Source organism: Equus quagga, chromosome 11, assembly GCF_021613505.1.
Source record: "Equus quagga isolate Etosha38 chromosome 11, UCLA_HA_Equagga_1.0, whole genome shotgun sequence".
Lineage (NCBI taxonomy): Eukaryota > Metazoa > Chordata > Mammalia > Perissodactyla > Equidae > Equus > Equus quagga.
In genome coordinates this window covers 111598927-111617621 of record NC_060277.1, presented here as the reverse complement: position 1 = coordinate 111617621, position 18695 = coordinate 111598927, and the positions used below count along the sequence as shown (strand labels likewise).

At 58.2% G+C, this 18695-nt stretch overlaps 1 protein-coding gene across 3 annotated transcripts in view; it reads right to left on the bottom strand.

Moving 5' to 3' along the window:
- Positions 1–9452: 9452 nt before the first annotated feature.
- SEPTIN9 (septin 9) overlaps positions 9453–18695 on the bottom strand; it is a 160741-nt gene continuing 151498 nt past the window's right edge. For all 3 annotated transcript variants that reach the window (XM_046674609.1, XM_046674611.1, XM_046674610.1), the window contains 5 exons: positions 17906–18023; positions 16837–16932; positions 16442–16538; positions 12549–12600; positions 9453–11447 (listed from right to left, as the gene is read on the bottom strand). In XM_046674609.1, coding sequence (XP_046530565.1) covers positions 11312–11447; positions 12549–12600; positions 16442–16538; positions 16837–16932; positions 17906–18023 — 499 coding nt within the window. In that variant the 3' untranslated portion in view covers positions 9453–11311. The remainder of the gene's footprint in view (positions 11448–12548; positions 12601–16441; positions 16539–16836; positions 16933–17905; positions 18024–18695) is intronic.

The following is an 18695-nucleotide window of genomic DNA, read 5'->3' as shown; positions in this document are numbered from 1 at the left end:
ATCCTCACTGCCTCTCGACCACACCAGCTACACACAGGCAGGGGCCGCCCACCTTGTTCACATGGACACACATGAAGTTTTTCATGCTGTCCCCCTCTCTCCCAACCACTTAAGGAAAAGACTTGATCCTACTTTCAAAAGATTTGAAGTGACTGGCAAAGTGAATCTAGCTAAAGCTTCTTCAAAGCTGAGACCCAAGTCAACTGCGTGTTAGATCTACTCAGCCCCTCACATGAATGGCCTGATGGGGGAAGGGGCATGCCCTTTTTCTGGAGGAAATACATTTACTTTACACATTACTGGGGTTTTTAAGCACTACTTTTTTTTACACACGACATTTGGGGTAAATGAAAAATTATAAGGTGTGCAAAGAAGCAGGAAAATGTGACCCATTATCAGGAGAAAAATTGTCAGTAGAAATAGACCCACAGATGGCTGAGATGTCAGAATTATTAGACAAGGACTTTACATTAACCACGATCAGGACGTTAAAAGATCCAGCTGGAAAGGTAGACAGCGTGTGTGAACCAGGCTGGGCAACAGAAAGGGCAGCAGAAGGGGCTGCAGACAGCTCAGCTTCTCCTCTGCTCTCAGCTCTGCCCTCAGTCTTCTGGCTGGCTTCAATCCTTTTGACTCTAGGCCAGAGGCACAATATGTAGCCAAAGCAGGGCCATTTTCTTTATTTCATTTCAGGATGTTGATGATGATGGTGATGATGATGGTGATGATGATGGTGGTGATGATGGGGGTGATGATGGTGATGATGATGGTGCTGATAGTGGTGGTGATGGTGGCGATAATCATGGTAATGACAGTGTTGATAGTGATGATGATGATGATGATGATGTCTTAGTCTTCTTGGGTGGATATAACAAAATACCATAGATTGTGTGGCTTAAACAACAGAAATTTATTTCTTATAGTCCTGGAGGCTGAGGAGTCCAAGGTCGAAGTGCTGGAGGTTTGTTTCCTGGTAACAGCTGCCTTCTTGGCTGCTCCCCCTGTGTGCACATGGTCTTTCCTCAGTGCACAGGCATGGAGAGGGAGGGAGAGCTCTCTTATCTCTTCCTCTTCTTGTAAGGGCCCTACTCCCATCCTGAGGGCCCCATCCTCAGAACTTCAGCTAACCTAATCACCTCCCAAAGGTCCCAGCTCCAAATACCATCACACTAGAGGTCAGCCTTCAACATATGAACTTGAGGGCAGCACGCAAACATGCCGGCCATTACAGTGATGATGTTGACGGTGCTGGGTGATGACGGCTAACATCTCTGGAGTTGTTATTATTGACCAGACACCATTCTAGGTGCTTCACATGAACCAACTCATTTAATCACAACAGTCCTATGGGTTAGGTTCTGTTTTGCTATCATTTTACATTTGGGGAAACTGAGGCATGGACCTGGGTTAATTCACCCAGCTGGTAAGTGGAAGAACCAGCTCCCGAGAACACTGCCCTTTGATGAGCTTCGCAAATGAACACAGTCCAAGAACCTGCCAAACATTAAGGGGGAGGGGAGGGTATGCATTACCTAAGGAAATCAGCTTTTAAGAAAATAAGACGTAAAAAAACTCAGGGTGCCCGAGCTGAAATTCGCTGTCCTCCTCCTGCCTACTTGAGAGGTTGGCTCACAGAGGCCATAACTGCAGGAACTCTGCAGATGCTCAGGGTTCCTTCCTCTTTAACCGTCTTGCTGTGTATCCCTGGATGTCCCTGGTTTTCATTATCGGGTTTTGCAATGCTGGGTTTTCTAATTACGGCTGGCGTGTCAACAGAGGGTCATCTCATGACCAATCCCCATGCAGTTGCAACAGCAGCCTCTCTCCACCCTACCCCAAAGGTGCAGATAATCGCAGCACGTGCCATCCAGGCACAAACCCCAAATAGAAGGCCCAGCCCCTGGACATTGGGACCCTGTGCATTTCCCCACGTTGCGTGCTGCAGGGGCGTGCGTGTCCACTGGAGTTCTCACATATGTGCACACAAACACACACTCTCCACAATGAGACCACACGATGCCCAGCACGGGGCGATTTTATATGGCAGTGCTGTAGCCTGGCTCCTCCCAGAAGCGGGGGGGGGGGGGGGGGGGCGGGGGGTGACACAGGAAGAGCTGCCCCAGAGCAGCGCCCAGAGCGCCAGGCACCAGGCCTCCTCACCCACCACCGTGTGACCTGGAGCCTCAGTTTCCTCATCTGTGAAGTGGAGCCAGCAGCCCCTGATGGGCCGTCTTCAGAGGGACCACATGGGTGAGAAGTTTGTAAACCTTAAAGTGCGGGACAGAAGTCAGGACCTTCCCCTCCCCGCTGGGCTGCCGTGGGGAAGGGACTGGAGGTCCAGACAGGCCCCGAGAAGGAAGAGTGGAGAAGAGCAAAGCATGGGGGGCTGGAAGGGGGCCTGGTGGAGAGAGACCCCCCCAGTTTCTTCCACTCACAGGGGCAGGGACTGATTCCTTCCCTCCAGCGGGGGGAGGTGGTGGGGGCATGTGAAGAGCCAGAGGCACCGCCGAGCCCCTGTAACGAGCTGCCCCTGGGGGCTCATCTTGTTGCCAATCCTGGGGTTCCACAACCTGCCCGCAGCCGTGTCGGCACCCCCAGCTGCCAACCGGGAGACACTCCTGGTCCCAGCATCCCAGTCCCCCACAGTTGGGGCCCCTTGATGCTTCTCCAGAGCAGTAGTCTTGAGGGCCCAGTTTCCCTTCCCCTCAGCAGAGGCCCCTGAGATCCCCATGGCCCCTTCTCCAGCAGGACACCCTGGTACGCGCCATTTCCCCTTTGACATCCTGGGTTTTCAGGCTGGAGATGGAGGCCCCGCGGGAGGAGGCTGGGATCACAGCTTCCACTGAGGAGACTGCTGGGACAAAGGGTCCCCAACACAGGAGCCCAGACCTGCTCACGGGTCCAGGGTCCACTTGTCGTGACCAGCACCTGGAGGTGAACCTTGTCCAAGCCATCCCAGCCCCTAAGGAAGTGGCCTTCTCCTCAACACCCTGAAGTACATCCTACGATGTTTCCACGGGTCTGACAGGTTTGTGACCTCCTGGGGCTTCCACGCTAATGCAGGAATCCTGGGCCCGTGGTGAGCGCAGTCAGCCCAGTGTCCCTTAAAATTCATGTGCATCAGAACCTCAGAATGCTACCTTATTTGGAAATACAGTCGTTGCAGGTGTAATTAGTTAAGATGAGGTCATCTTGGATTAGGCTGGGCCCTAAATCAATGACAGGTGTCCTCATAAGAAGAGGAGAGGACACATACAGGGAAGACGGTTGCGTGACCACAGAGGCAGAGATTGGAGACACACGGCCACAAGCCAAGGAATGCCACCAGAAGCTGGAAGAGGTGAGGAAGGAGCCTGCCCTGGAGCCTTCAAGGGGTGGGGGTGGGGGTCTGGGAGAGGGCCAGGCAGGCGGGGTGCTGGGCCCTCGTCCCCTCCTCCGCCAGGCAGCTCACCTCCATTGTGCTTTTATAAGCAGGTTTGGGATACACTACATTTTAAAACTCAACATTAGATACAGCTCAGGGCAAGACTGACCCCCCACTTTCCTGGACATGGGGACTTTACAGTCGCACAAGGCACAACCAGCCAGCCCCCCGCCAGAAGGAACCAGCCACGCCGCATCCCAGACCTCCTCATGCCTCTTACCAGAACTCTCTGCTTCCCCAGAATGAATGCCCCAGCATAGGGTCGCCAGATAAAATATAGGATATCCAGTTAGAGTTGGACTTCAGATACACAATGAATAACTTTTTAGTAGAAATAAGCCCCATGCAACATTTGAGACCTCCTTACACTAAAGAAACCCCTGGGGACCTACCTGAGATGCACATTTAGCTGGGCGTCCTGCGAGCCCGGCCAGGAAGCACTGATTCACGCCTAATGCCCCCATGTCACCTCTCCTGCTCCCACGCTCTCCGGCTTTCCAGGCCCGGTGGCTTTGCCAGCCCTGCTCTCAGCAGCCTCTCCGCCACCCCTCAAGGCTTTGGGCTTCTTCTGACGCTGGGGCCAGGCCCCCTCCCGCTCCCACACCACAGCCCCCAAGCACAGACGCCAACTCCCCACCCCCCACTCCAGCACACACCTGGAGCCACATCCTCTGCCGTGAGACAGGCCTGTTCCTGGCCCAGTGGGGCTGAGACATGGACGTTCTTTTTTTTTCTAACATATATATTTTAATTGCGGTAAAATGTATATAAAATTGATCATTTTAGCCATTTTAAAACGTCCAGTTCAGTGGCATTAAGTACACTCAAGTTGTTGTGCAGCCATCACCACCATCCATCTCCAGAACTTTTCCTCTTCCCAGACTGCAGCTCTGTCCCCATCAAGCACTAACTCCTCTTGTCCCCCTCCCCCAGGCCCTGGCGACCACCATTCCAGCCAAGGACATTCTGAGGATGGCAAGAAGTCCTGGGCACGCCCAGCCAGGAGGGCAGCCAGGAAGAGGCTGGGACAGAAGCCACTTGTTGGGTACATCCCCAAGCCCCCTCGTGGGGTCCCTGATGGGATGCAGAGGCTGGGCAGAGTCCTGCTTCTGAGCAGTGCCCCCCTGGCCAGGCTGGCGAAGCTGCCCCTGGGGCTTCCTGAGTGCCCCGGCCCCAGACTCAGCTCCACCTGGGCCGTGTCCTTGGCGCCTCTCCCACACGCTCCCTCCACGTGGCCGTTTCCCGCAGGGGAATCCTATTTGTTCCTGAGTTGGGCTCTGATGAAGTTCTGATCGGGCAATGGAGAGGCCGTGGCAGTTCTCTACATGCCAGGACTGGCTCATCAGCAGGATGCTGGTGCTCCTGGAACCCGAGGAGGAGGTGGGAGGAGGTGGGGGAGGGGCAGGGGCAGGAGGGAGAGGAGGGCATTGTGGGTAACAGGCAGCAGCTCCCTGGCATGACAACTCTCCAAGTAATTAGTTTTTAAATCAGGCAGACGGTTCAAGACTCACTCTCGGCAGCTTTAATTATTTAGACTCTTTCTATTCTCATTGTTTATAGCCGTCCTCCTCTCTGAACAGGAAGGAGGATGTTTCCTCCACTGGGCTCCCGGCATTCATTCAGCTGCAAACTCTCTAAGGCCCGGTGGAATCTGCTGCTTCCCCGGGAAACGGCGGCTGGGACAGCTGGCCAGGGCTGTCTCTGAGAGCCACAGAGGGCTGGCCTGGAGGACTTTTGCCATCAGATGTCCCCAGACAAGCCCTGCGTTGCCTGTGGCCCAGCTGGGAGCACAGGCAGAGGGCACGGGGCAGAGCCGTGGGGCCTGGCGCTGGATGCAGGAGCCTGTGAACGGGGTATGGCAGGCCCCTGTGGGGCGCATGCAGCGCCTGTGCAGGTAGGGGCTCGGCTCAGGCTGGAACCAGCCCCTGCACGGCCCTTGCCAGCCTCTCCTGCACCCTCTCCCTGCCTCCCAGCCTCTCTCCATGCTCTCTCCTGGCTCGGGCCTTCACACAAAGGAAGGCCTTCCTGCTGCCCACCCCCAGACGGGCCGGATGCCCCCATTATATGACCCTGCAGCCCCCAAACATCTCGATCCACCACTTACCATGATGGACAACACACAACCATGGGGCTGTTTGTGCCTGCTGGTCTCTCTCCCAGTGCCGAGTGAAGGATAAATTGTGGCCCTCGTCCCCATGGGTGAGAGGAGCTCCCTGAGCGAGGCTCAGACAGTTAACTCCAGGCCCAGGGACACCCCGCGGACAGCAGGCCCATGAGTGACGCAGTGCAGTGTGCAGGGGCCATCGCATCCACTTTCATCTCTCTGGCCTCTACTGGGGTCCTCAATATGTGATCTTTAGGGGGTGACCTCCTGGGGTCTTTCACACGGGCCCAAATTCCAGAGGTGCCCAGCTGCCTATTTGAATCTACGTGAGGAAGAAGCTCAGAAATGAACATAATAGAGTCAAGCAATGGCCTTGTGCCTTGACCCCCAAGCTCTGCGAGACCGCATGGGAGGGTCCACGTGCAAGCCCTCACAAGGATGCTTTGCCCATCCACAAGCCAAAATGCAAACGCAGACACTAGAGCCTCGATGGAAAAGTGAGGCGAGGGAAGGAGGGGCGGACACCGTCCTGGAGGCCCCTCCTTCCTCTGGGTCTACACAGACCCTTCCAGCTGCGTTTCTGAGCAATTTCCAGTCGCTTCTTGCAACAGACACCTCTCTCTCACCTGCAAGGGGGCAGGGATGGCTGGCACCCCCACCAGGTCTCCAGGTGCAGCCCATTGACAAGGGCAAAAGCTTGGAAATCATCATTTAAGGAAATGAGATGCGGGTATATGACGGAGTATTGTACAGCTATTAAAACCCTCTTTCCCAAAAACACATAACAACATGGGTAAATTCTCATTGATAGAGAGTAAAAATTCAGGGTACAAAATGATATCACCACCTGAGATTAATTTTGGAAAAACAGGAACAATGAAAGTTTGCATATGCTTTTAATAACATCTCTAATTTCTTCACGTTAGCAGGTTGACCGGCAGCGGTGGACTCCAGAATGGGTGTCGTTAGGGTCGTTGTTTTTGCTTTTCTTTATTTTTCAAACTTTCTACAATGAGCAGGTATTGCTAATATTATCAAAGAAAAGCCAGAACAAATTTTACTTCCTGGAAAAGGCCAGGGCCCTGGGAGCAGGGCGGGATCTGCAGCCGGGGGATGGCAGCCTTCCTGGGACTCTCCAAGGGGAGACCGGCAGGTTTGGGCTCCTCACCGTGACGCTTTCATCAATGACTGACCCGTGTGCTGGCGTGGGGCCAGCGTCCCCCACACAGCTGGTTCTGGTTCCCTGGGCCTCCTGGACCCGCCCTGGGGCAGCGCCACATCTGGAAAGCATTCTAGCACCAAACGCAGGAAATGCATCTGGCCTGCACCGCGGGAGTCTGAGCCGGGAAGCCTCCCACTCTCCTTCCTCGGGATTGGGGGAGGCAGAAATCGGAGGGGAGGGGGAGAGAGGGCTCTGCTGGGCTCTCCTCTGCAGCCTGCACCCGGACTCCTGCCCGCACCAGGCAGCCTCACCTGGGCTCCCCGCTGGGGCAGAAAGGGGGCGGCCACCTTCTGGGGGTGGAGGCTGGGGACCCTTCGGGGTGGTACCTGAGACACAGGATGCTTCCAGATCCCTCAGCTGTGCACACTGGGGTCCGGCCCAGAATTCTGCTCAGCTTCCGCCCTGCCTTCCTGCATGCCCCCCATCTTCCGCCCACCAGCCCCTCCCAACCCCAAGTGCTCCCCAAAACCAAATCAAGCTAGATACAAAGCAACCCAGAGGGATCATCAAGAGAATGACAATTAGGCTACAGACACACCCCCCCACCCAGGGTTGGTGCTGGTGGGGAGGATGGCATCGGTTTTTCATTTGTTTGTGGTGTATTTTTTTTTCTGGCACTTTCCACATTGTCTATATTGTACGTGCTACTTTTATAGTCAAAAAGTAGTGTTTAAAAATGGGAGGGGGCACATCCATAAATACAGATCCAAACGGAGACCCCTCCTGAGTCAGCTGATTTCCACCTGGCTCCCCCCGCCCCGGCGTGGAACCTGCATGCCGTGGGTCCTCACCAGATGCAAAGACACACACAGGCAGCATCTGGGAAAGGAAGGCTCCTTGTTGCCTTGATCAGATTTTTCTGACTTGTTCAGACCCTCCGGCCCAGAGCAGGGAAGGCGCGGGCACAGGGCACCTGGTCTCCACAGCCCCCTCGGGACTCCCCACCCCCGGCAGGTGCTCAGAGCCTGCACGAGGCTGGGGCCCATCCTTGGGGCTTCCTGTTCATCCCCAGGATGTCTTGGCGACAGTCCGGCCTGGACCACGCAGCTCCTTTCGGAGCCCCTTGGGCCGGGGAGTAGCCAATGGACAAGGATGGGCGGCAGGGGGACAACGGGACAGCTTCAGTCTGCAGGAAGAGGAGGGCTCCAAGGTGGAGGATCTGTCAAGAGGTGTAGACGAGGGACCTGGCAAAGCCGTCAGCGGCTGCGCGGCCTCGAGTCGGCAGGGCTGACCCTCCCCTCCTCCCATGCCCATGGCAGACATCGGCAGTTGACGACACACCTCAGAATCTCAAAGTAGAGGCTCCAGGTGGCCAGTGCCCACTGACTCACTAGGAGACGAAATCCATTTGCCTTCTCCAAGATGAGCCAGAAGAGCCAGGGGAGGCCCAGGGCACTGAGACAGTCCTGAGGCCACCCTGCCTGTTGGTGGCAGAGCAAACCTTGAACCCAAATCTTTTGAGTCCCAACTCAGAGCTTTTCCACTTACCACTCTGCTGCCCGTGTTGTCCCCATGGCCCTGAGATGAAGGGAAGCCGGGGGTCATGGGGAGACCACTGCCCCTCCCCCACAGAATTCATGCCCCCTCAGATTCTCAGAATGTAGCCTTATTTGAAAATAGGGTCTTGGCAGATGTATTAGGGTAATCCAGATGAGGCCATCCCGGATGAGGGTGGGCCCGAAACCCAAGGAGAGTGCCTTACAGACAGGAAAGGAGACACAGAGAAGGCCACTTAAGGCAGAGATTGGAGTGATGCGGCCACTGAAGCTGGAAGAGGCCAAGGACTCTCCCCAGAGGCCGCCAGGGGGAGCGTGGCCCTGGCCACACCTTGCTCTTCGGTTTCTGACCTCCAGAACTGTGAGGTTCAGTTGCTATTGTATGATGCCGCCCAGCTTGCGGTACTTTGTTGCAATGGCCCCAGGACACCCCTGCACGCGGGAAAGGAACTGGTGAGACGCGTGCACAGCAAAGGACCCGGGACCAGACCCGCTCAGCCCCGCTCCCCAAGCTCTTGGTGGTGGGCAGAGAAAAGCTCGGACGGCGGTCTCTTGAATTCCAGTCTCCTTGGGGCCACGTTCTCTTGGAATATGTGAAGTTGGCATGAAACTATCAAATACTAACAAGTTCTTAGGGTTCAATACAACAGATTTAAATTTTAAGAAAAACTTATTTCCAAGAATACACTCACCGAAGCAGCTCACAGCGCCTCCCTGTGGAAACCCTTCAAAGCCACCTTCACTGAGCACAGGAAGACACGCGTTCGCACTTTATGTTAAAGATCTGAGCTAACATCCGTTGCCAATCTTCTTTTTTCTTCTTCTTCTTCTCACCAAAGCCCCCTAGTACATAGTTGTATATTCTAGTTGTGGGTCCTTCTAGTTGTGCTATGTGGGGCGCCGCCTCAGCATGGCCTGACAAGCGGCGCCATGTCCGCGCCCAGGATCAGAACGGGTGAAACCCTGAGCCGCTGAATTGGAGCGCGCAAACTTAACCACTGGGCCACGGGGCCGGCCCCTGCACTCACTTTTCAAGAGCCCCCACACACGAGTGTTTCTAGGTTTCAGAACCCTTTTATCCCCTCAAAGGGATCAGACAATTCCCCAGCAAGCACCCTGCCACCATCTTCACTCTCGTCCAAGCAAAACTGTTGCTTCCAGGGTCAGAAAAGAGAAAAAGCCCGGCTCTGGACGGAGCCTTCCAGGTTTGCATTTGCAACATTTATTTCAGGAAATACATTGTCAACACTTAGTTATTTATACAAAAAGAGACGAATTTCTCAGGAGGCACAGAGCGAAAGGCCACTGTGGAACAGATTCCGGCGAGACTAACAATTTTTCAAAATCCGGCTACAGGGAAGGAAAGCAAAGCCATCCCGGGTGGGCTGCTGCAGAGCCCCCGCAGCACGAGGCTGGCGGAGCGCGCCCCCCGAGAAGGCCGCCCCACGTCCCGGAACCCCCCCTCTGGAGATGGGCAAGTCCTTCAAATTCCTGGTTTTGGCAAAAACATGGCAAGTCGGCAAGAAAAGTGTTTCGCTAAGGGGTCCTGCCTCTCCTAGGTGGGGAGGGAGGAGACGCAAGGCAGGGACATCCGTGCACACACACATGCCAGCACACACCCGCGCACCCCAGGTCTGTCTGCGTCCCCTCCTCCCGCGGTTCTTCTCCTCGGCTGCAGGCAGCAAGCCTGGTGTCCGCAGATGGACGTGCACCTCACCCATGTCTAATCTCGTCAGCCTGAGCCGGGTCCTCTCTCCAGGAGGCAGGAAGCAGCACAAGTTCTGCTGTGCACAGCACGGACGGTCCCAGCTGGTCCCCCGGTGGAGCGAGGGTGAGGGAGCAGGAGAGACCGGCCGGGCCGTGCTGACGTGAACCCTGTCTGCGGCCGGCTGTGGGCTGTGAACACTTGGCTCCCAGCCTCTCCCTCTTTGGGGGTCTTTTCAATGGGCTCTGGGGTGCAGGGGCCCAGGCATACACAGGGTAACAGTCAGGCTCGCCTGGCCTCCCACCTCCCAGGCGTCAGGAAGGCCTGGACGAGAGGGCCGAGCGTGTGTCTGGGATGACCGACTGGGCCTTAATTTAACCAGAGCATCTTGGGCCAAACAGATGTCTAAAACAGATGTTTGAACAGACACACACGCACACACACACACACACACACTTGCCAGTCACACTGGGCAGGCACCAAGGCCTCTCGGGCCACTGAACTTCCCCAGCCATGGTCCACACGGCCCCCTGTTCCTTCTGCACCCGCCATCGCTTCCTCCCTCAGCTCCTCCACCGGATTCACTTGCTTGGATCTTCCCCAAAGAGAGGTGGGTGGGGTGCACCTTGTTCCTTCCTTTGAATTCTCAATCAAACCCCAGCGAGGGGGGAGGGGGCAATGGGGAGATGAAGAGACACCTCCCTCACTGCAAACTGTCCCGATTTCCCTTCTGAGGGGACAGCTGGGGAGTCTGCTGGCTCCCATGGACGGCAGAGATAAAGGCACTTTCTGCTCCGGGACAGGCTCGCCGCGTCTAAGCAATTGGCAACTTGCATCTCGTGGAATTAACTATTCTCCCTTGGGAGCGGGGTAAGGGCAGGGGGCTCTCTGAGTTACGTGGTCTGAGTGACCGCCCACGCCATGTGGGGAGGCGGCGGGCAGGAAGGGGCTCCAGGTCCACCAGGATGGCTCCATCCTCCCGTGGGCACAACCCCGCCACGCTCTAGGGGCTGTGGCCGAGGGGGACCAAGAGGAGGGGCGGCTCCTCTGGGCCTGGGGTCCGGGGTTGGTGCTGATTCAGTGGGTGCTCTCCCACCCTCCTGGCCACGGTCCAGCTCCCGCAGACCTCAGGACAGCCAGAGAGCCGGCCTCCACTCCGAGGCCCCACCCCGCCCGGGGCCCCACAGTCAGCGGCTAATGACGGACATAGTCAAGAGGGAACTCGTTATCTTGTTACTCGGCAGCGTGGAAAGGGGCGGAGAACCACGACACATGGAGAAAATTATATAAAATAAAAGGGGGCTGTGGGCGGGTCGGGGGGGCGGAAAAGACGGGGCAGGGTCCTGGGGCAGGGCGGGGCCTACATCTCCTCGGCTTCAGGCTCCTTCTCCTCGACGCCGTTGGACATGGCGCTGCTGCTCTCATGCAGGCGCTTCACGCGGTAGGCTTCGAAGTGGATGCTGCTGGTGATGTCCTTAATGTTCTGCATGTGTGTCCTGGGAGGGGCACAGGGAGGTCAGCAGAGCTGCGCTCGGCCTGGCCGGGGATCCCGCCGCCTGCCTTCCCCACCCCCAACCCCTCTGCATGGCTCCCCGTGGGGTCCCCCAGCGGGATGCTGTAGGCCCACCAAGTGGACCAGGCCTGGGCACGAGGTGGGGGGCCGTCTCCACGGCAACCCCAGACCCTCTCAGGACACAGTGTCCTAACACAGCCCCACCTCTGTGTCAACCTATGGCCAATCCAAGGATGGGGGCTGGGTGCAGGCTCAGAGTGGGTAGAGCCAGAGGCCCCTGGCAGTGGCCAGTGCCAGGGGGTCTTTGCTCCAGTCCCAAAGCACCAGGCCGGCATCCAAGGGTGCTGGCAGGTAAGGGGCAGTGAGTGACCACAGTGGTCACTGCAGCGGGCAGGCAGCCTGGGGTGGAGGGCCAGTCGACCCTGCTGGTCCTGTGCTCAAGCTCCCCTCTTCTGCAGCTCAATAGGACAGGTTTCGGGGTGGGTCTGAAAGGCCTTGGTGGGGTGTCCTTCCTCAGCCAGGCTCCCCAACAGGTTGGGCTGGCTCCTAGAAGCTGCACCCCCCCAACCTGGAGGTCCCAAGAGATGGCCCCGTCCCTCCTCTTGACTTCATCCCTGGACCCCATCTCCCTGCTGGCTGAGAAGCTGGGAGGCCCTGGTACCCTACCCCCGTCACCTGCCCAGCCCTCCCTGCCCCAGCCCCCTCTCTCATAGATCAAGGATGGGCTACTCCTTGCCTGAGCTCAAGGAAACCGAGGAGGAGCCTCAGCCAGGTCAAAGGGGTGAGGTCAGAGGACGCTGAGATGGGAGTGGGGACGCCCTGTGCTCGGCACACCAGACCTCCTGGGGCCCTGAATCTAACACACTCAGGCCGCAGGGGTCAGAACTCGGCCCGTCCCACGTGGAGGTGAAAAGAATTTCACTCCCCGCTTCATTCCCAAGAAGATGTTTTAGAGAACGGACTGCCGAGCTTCTCCCAGGAGCGGGGTGGCACGTGCCCACTGCTCCAGAGCTTCCCCACCGCCCACCCCTGATTTGGGGCCCTCTCGGGCCAAGGCTGCCAGCCCCCAGCACCAGCATCTCACCTGATGAGGAGGTCACGCAGGTAAGCAAACTCACAGTGTGCGGTGTTCTCGACTGGGGAGAGGAGACAGAGGCTGTAATGTCGCTCGAGGCCACCCTGCCCCCCAGGAACACGGGGTCACCGCCCCACAGGTGAGCGCTGGGCCCCTCGCAAGCACGCGGCACTACAACGTCACCGTGACAGGACCAGCTTGGCTCCTGCTCCCCGGAAGGTTCCGGTCTATCAGGGAGACGGCACAGTAACCGGCCGAGCCAGGCCAGGGGGAGAGAGCTACAGGAAGTGGCCAGGGTTAGCGGGGACCAGAGGCCTCCTGGGAAGGGCAGGACGTCCCAGGAGAGGCCTGAAGACAGGAGGGGCTGGGACAAATGAGGCGGGAATGGGATGGAGCTGGGACTGTAGAGAACCTGTGCCCCACGACGTCCTCCCACTCCCCAAACACACCAGCCCCTGCTCAGGGCACACACAGGGCACACAGGCACACAGGCACACGCAGAGACCACGTACCGCCAAGTCATCGTTTATATCAAACTCAAGAACTCGCAAAGCTGAGCCCCACGCTGCCGAGGGACAGCTGCATGTTACACAATGACGCACAAAGCCCAAAGGAGCGGTGGGCAGAGGTTAGCTCTGGGGGCGGCAGGAGCCGGGGCAGGAGGGGTCGCCAGTGCCCGGGGCCCCCTCGAGCACACGGGTAACGGCTCGGGCTGAAGCTGGTGGACATCTCAGTGTCCGTTTTATCGCTGTGCTTCCTAACTGATGTGTGAGTGTCACCGTCATGGAACAGCTGACCTTCAACAGGCGGCAAGTCCCACCGCCTGGGCCGAGGGAGGCGCACAGGGGAGTCAGGGGAAAGGGCATCGGGCACTACCCTGTGCCAGGCACTCCTGCCGCACAATTTCATCCTATCTGCACACACCCCATGAGGTATCGACGACCATACCTCCTTTGTGTTCTTAGGGAAATAGGGTTCAGAACACAAGAAACTGTCCATCCAGGCTCCACGGCTGGCGAGGCCAGAGCAGGGCTCGGATCCCACCACGCCGGGCTCCACAGCCCAGGCCTCCCCCTCCCAGAGCAACACGGCCGTCCTCAGAGTCCAAGGGGCTGGTTTTTGAGCCCTGAGCTGGCAGGCAGGGACCCCTAAGGGTGTTCTTGATTTTATTCCAGCTGCCTCTTGCCGGGGCTCTGCCCTCCTCCCACATCCCCCACCCTGTAGGGCTGTGCTGGAACATTCTGCCGACTAACTCTCACGCAGCCTTTTTATCCAACACGGAGAGCAGTGGGAAGAACAGCTCTGAAGCTGGAGTGTGAGTGTGTGGCTGCTGCCTCCTGGCTTGGGCACGTTACTCTGGCCTCTCTGGCCCTCAGTTTCCTCATCTGTAAAGTTGGGGTAATAATGCCACCCACGTCCCAGGGACAGGAGACGATTAATGAGCTCGTTGTGCTCTTTATTACACCCCACCTTCCTCTTGAAAACACTTCAGGTGGTTTCCAAGGATGAGTCAGCTATCTCAGGATGGTGGCATACACCAAGTGGGAGGAAAGAACAAAGAAACAACACGTGGTGGGCGGGGGGGTGGGGCACACAAGGTGAAAGCTCTTAATAACCACGCTTGCCAAGGGTGAGCACAGAGCGGCCAGTTCTCAGCTCACAAGGTCCCGGAGATAAAAAGCCACAGCATGCTGAGGAGTGCGACTATTCTAGGCTGGGGCAGAAATCTCCTGCAGGGTCCCCATGAGAGGCTGCTGGGATGTGGGAACTGCCACCTGGCCACCGTCTTTGCAGGTTCCAAAGGGCTGTTTCTCGTAACGACCCTCAGCATGAGCTGGTGGTGCCACAACATTACACAGGTCTTTTAATTCAATGGATCAGGGCCACCACAGGGCAACAGATACAAAAAAGCCACCTGGCTCATTTCCCAACTATTTCTGTTACCGGCTGCCTGCAGTGCCCAGACTTGGCCACCAGGGGGCAGCAGATGCACAACATCACCAGGCCGCCCTCTCCGCCCCTCCCAGGTCCCCACTGGCCCTTTCTTACCCCAAACTTCTCCACCCTCCAAAACACGTCTTTCATGAAAAGGTTCCTAAACAGCAAGATTCCAGGAAGAGAGGAAATGGAAGAGAGGCCAAGACAGGATGAGCCCAGGATAGAGCCTGAGTGAGGCTGTCTTGGGGGGACAGGGAGGTGAGTGGCCCCCGAGACACTTCTGGGGTCAAGACTCCTGGCAGAGGGGAGAGCTGCGGAGAGGCAGCCTGCACGGCAGACGCTGGAGACAGAGCCTGGTTTAGAAAAACACCCACGCGGGGACCCCGAGAAAGACCCCCCCACCCATCCCCTCCAGCAAGAAATGAGGAGCCTCTGGGAACAGCGTCCTGGCCGAGCACTCACTCAGAACTTCTCGTTCAGCAGTTCACCAGCCGGTCCTCTCGGGGCGTGTCCTCTCCACCCCTCCCCCAAGCTGGAGGCCAGTGCAGGCGGACCCACAGGTTCTGGAGCTGCCGCCCACTCTGGGACCCCGGCCAGGACCTCTGCCCTCTGCACCTCCTTTCTTTAAGAAGGTGCCAGTACAGCTGCAGGGAGCCCCGAAGACTTACTGACAATCGGTGTAGAACGAGCTGCCCAGGGAGGGCTCGAGGCCCGGGAGTTTTCATTACGATCATTTCTTGGAGCCACTGCTCCCCAAAAACTCCAGCAGTCTTCAGCACATTTTCTCATTTTACTACACTCTCGGCAGGAAGTACCCACCTTACAGAGGGGGAACACTGAGGCTCTGGGGACTAAGGGACTTGCCCATGTTCACAGAGCGGGGGGTAGGGGGGCTGCAGCTGCTGTGACCTTCTGCTTCCTTCTCTGTGTTGGGCCTTGAACAAGAGACAAAGCGGCCCATCTCACTGTCCTTTTCCCTCCTCCGCTCTAGAGGGAGGAAGGAGCAGAGACGAAGAGTGAAAATTGCCCAGGTGCATCCCGGAGGGTGTTCCCACCGGAAGTGGGCTGAACTGTGTCCCCTCAAAACCACATCCAGCTCCCACCCCTCGGTACCCGCGAACGGGACCTTATTTGGAAAGAGTTTTTAAAGACATTAATTCAATTAAGGATCTCAAGAGGGGATCACCTTAGATTTAGGGTGGACCCTACCACCAGCGACAAATGTCCTTATAAGAAGAGGGAAGGACAGACACACAGGAGAGGCCACATGAAGATGCACACTGAAGGGATGCGACTACAAGCCAAGGGATGCCAAGGACTGCCCGGAGCCACCAGACCGAGAGGACCTTGACAGATTGTCCCCAGAGCCACCCCTGCCCACACCTTGATTTCAGCCTGCACAACTGCGAGAGAATACATTTCTGTTGTTTGAAGCTTCTGAGTCTGTCCTAACAGAAGCAAAGCCTGGAGCAGACAGACCAGCTGCCGTGGGACCCTCAGACGAGCCCCTCTGCCCCAGAGGTCATGGGATACTACGACGTGGGAGTCCTGGGAACTTCTGAAGTGGGAGGGCTGTCTGGTTCTCAGAGCTGGACAGACCTATATATAGCCCAGCCCTTTCCTAGGCCCAGAGAGGTGAGGCAATTTGTCCAGGGTCACACAGCATGCCTATGAAACACCAGCACCAGAACCCAGAACATGGCAGTCCCCACCCTAGTCCCTCCCTGGATATTTCCGCACCCATGGGAGATCAGGGTGGAGACACAGCTCCGTCAGCTAATGGCTGTGGGCCTTGGCCAAGTCACCCTCATTTCCCCAAGAGGACTCATCCGGGTGGCTGGGTGGCAATGCAACAGATGAGGTGCTGAGCGCCCAGCTCAGGCCCTGACGCGTAGTGTCGGTCAGCAGAAGCAGCTTTCTCTTTGTGGTTTGTCTGAAAGCCCCAGGTGCCGCCTGGCGGTTACCTTCGATGGTGCCCCACTTGGTTTTCCTTCCAAGGATCCTCTTCCCATTCACTTGGTACTCGTGGTCACTGCCCACCACGGCAAACGGGATCATCTCCTGGGGGAGGGGCAGGGGGCGTTGGCCACAGGTGCGGACAAGGCCATCCAACCTCTGGACCCCTGGGAGGAGCTGCCCTGAGCCTGGGGCCCCAAGAACTGAGACCCTTGGCCTGAGAGGGCCAGATGTGGACATTCAGGCTCTGTTGACATCCAGCCCAAAGGACAGGTTCTCATGGCTCAAGGCCATCCTACCCGTTTCCCCCAGACCCCCTGCTAGGGCAGGAAGACCCCCCGACCCATCCCCTCCAGCAAGAAATGAGGGGCCTCTGGGAACCGCGTCCCGGCCTAGCACGCACTCGGAACTTCTCGTTCACCAGCCGGTCCTCTGAGTCCTCGTCAAACTCCTTCTGCGGGTACACGTCGATGCCGTTGGACAGCAGGTCCGCCGTGATCTGGGGACCAGAGGGGAGAGATGTGGGCCCCGTGCATGTAGCACGCCAGCCCGGCCCGTCAATATCCGCCCGCGCTCTGCATGACCTCCGCAACGTGAGCGGCCCCAGGCTCAGGGTCAAGGGCGGGCTGTGGGGGCTGGTGACCTGGACACTCTCCAACTCCTGCGCTTCCAAGTGGAGGAGGGGCAGCTGCAGCCCTGCCTGCCCTGAGACAGACCTGCAGCTGCCCGAGCCGGTCACTGTCCCCAGAGCCCTGTCTTCCCTCTCAGCTCTTCACACGCCCAGGAAAATGATGCAGTCGGCCGAGTCCTCCCCTCCTGAGCTCTGCCTGGAACCCTCTCACTGCCGCCCCGAACACCTGCACAGTGCACCTGCCTGCGACAAACTGTCACCACCCTTCCCAGGCACAGCTGCCAACATGGATGATGTTCAGTCAATGATGTCCCTGTGAGCAGGGTCATTTCTGCCCTGAGCACAGACCCAAGCCCGTGGGCAGCCTCGAGGGCTTTCTCGTCCCTTTTCCCTCTGGTGGACACACCGAGAGCACAGTGGACCGTCCTTCCCTAGGCATGCTGGGAAAATCCCTGGTGCCTGGCTCACGGCAGAGCCATGAGTGGGGATTACATTCGAGGGCTGTGCTCCCGCTCACTGAGGCAGAGGCCCACTGCGCCCAGGCCCCTCCATCTTTCCAGTTTCCCAGCCGGTCCTGATGCGCGGCCCTGTTAGACAGCAGCAGCCCAGGCCCGCCCGTCTGCTCGGACAGTCCCCCACGCAGCCACACTGGCACCGTGAGAGGGAAGGAAGCAGCGGCTCCCGCGGGAGAAGTGCCTGGTGGAGACCCTCCCTCTTGGACTTTCTCTTCCATCTGATAAAAACCAGGCACGCCGCGTCTGACAGCCCCTCCCCGGCCTCGCTCTCACCCAGGGCAGGGGGCTGGGGGGCCGGGGGGCCAGGCGGAGGGGGAGAGCCCTACCCGCTGCTTGAAGTAGACCCTCTCGTCCAGGGTCAGCGTGTCGGCCTTGGCGATGACCGGAACGATGTTGACCACTTTGCTCAAGCGCTTCATGAACTCGATGTCCAGGGGCCTGAGGCTGGAACACCACAATGCAGGTGAGATGCGGCTCCATGAAGGAGGTGTGGCCGGGGGCCTGAATGGAGCTGAGGGAGGGGCCCTAGGGGTGCCTGTGAGGGGCTCCCGGGGTGGGAGGCACATGCCGAAATGGCCAAGGCTGTGGGTTGAGCCAGGCTGCGAGGGAGGGGCAGGGACAAAGGAAAAGGGCAGCCCCGGACACAAGCACCACCAAGCATGGGCGGGGGGCGCTGAGGCCAGGCAGGCTCCGAGCACCCTCATCTGAGTTCCGGGTCCCAAGGCCCCCAAGGTGCCCACTCAGAGAGGGGCTGCCATCTGCCCCATCTGCCACCAGCTCAGATGGCCGTTGGGCTGTGGGGCTTCAATTGGGAGGGGAGAGGATGGAGACGGGGGAGCAAGCACCTGGCACCTCTCCAGGGCGCCCCAGCCCCTCGCCACCGGCTCCAGCGTGCCCGCGTCTGACGCGGGAAAGCTGCCACAGACCTGAGTGGTGGGCACCATCTCCCCACCCTGGAGCAGAGCTGTGCTGCTCTTCCCCACGCCGAGAGCAAGTCACAGAGGGAGCGTGGGGCTCTGAACTAGGATGGCGAAGAGCCAGCCCTGTCTCGCAGGCCTGGAGCGGGAAGGGGACACGGCGCCCCGCTGGGTCATGGCAGAAGCACCACTGCCTGCC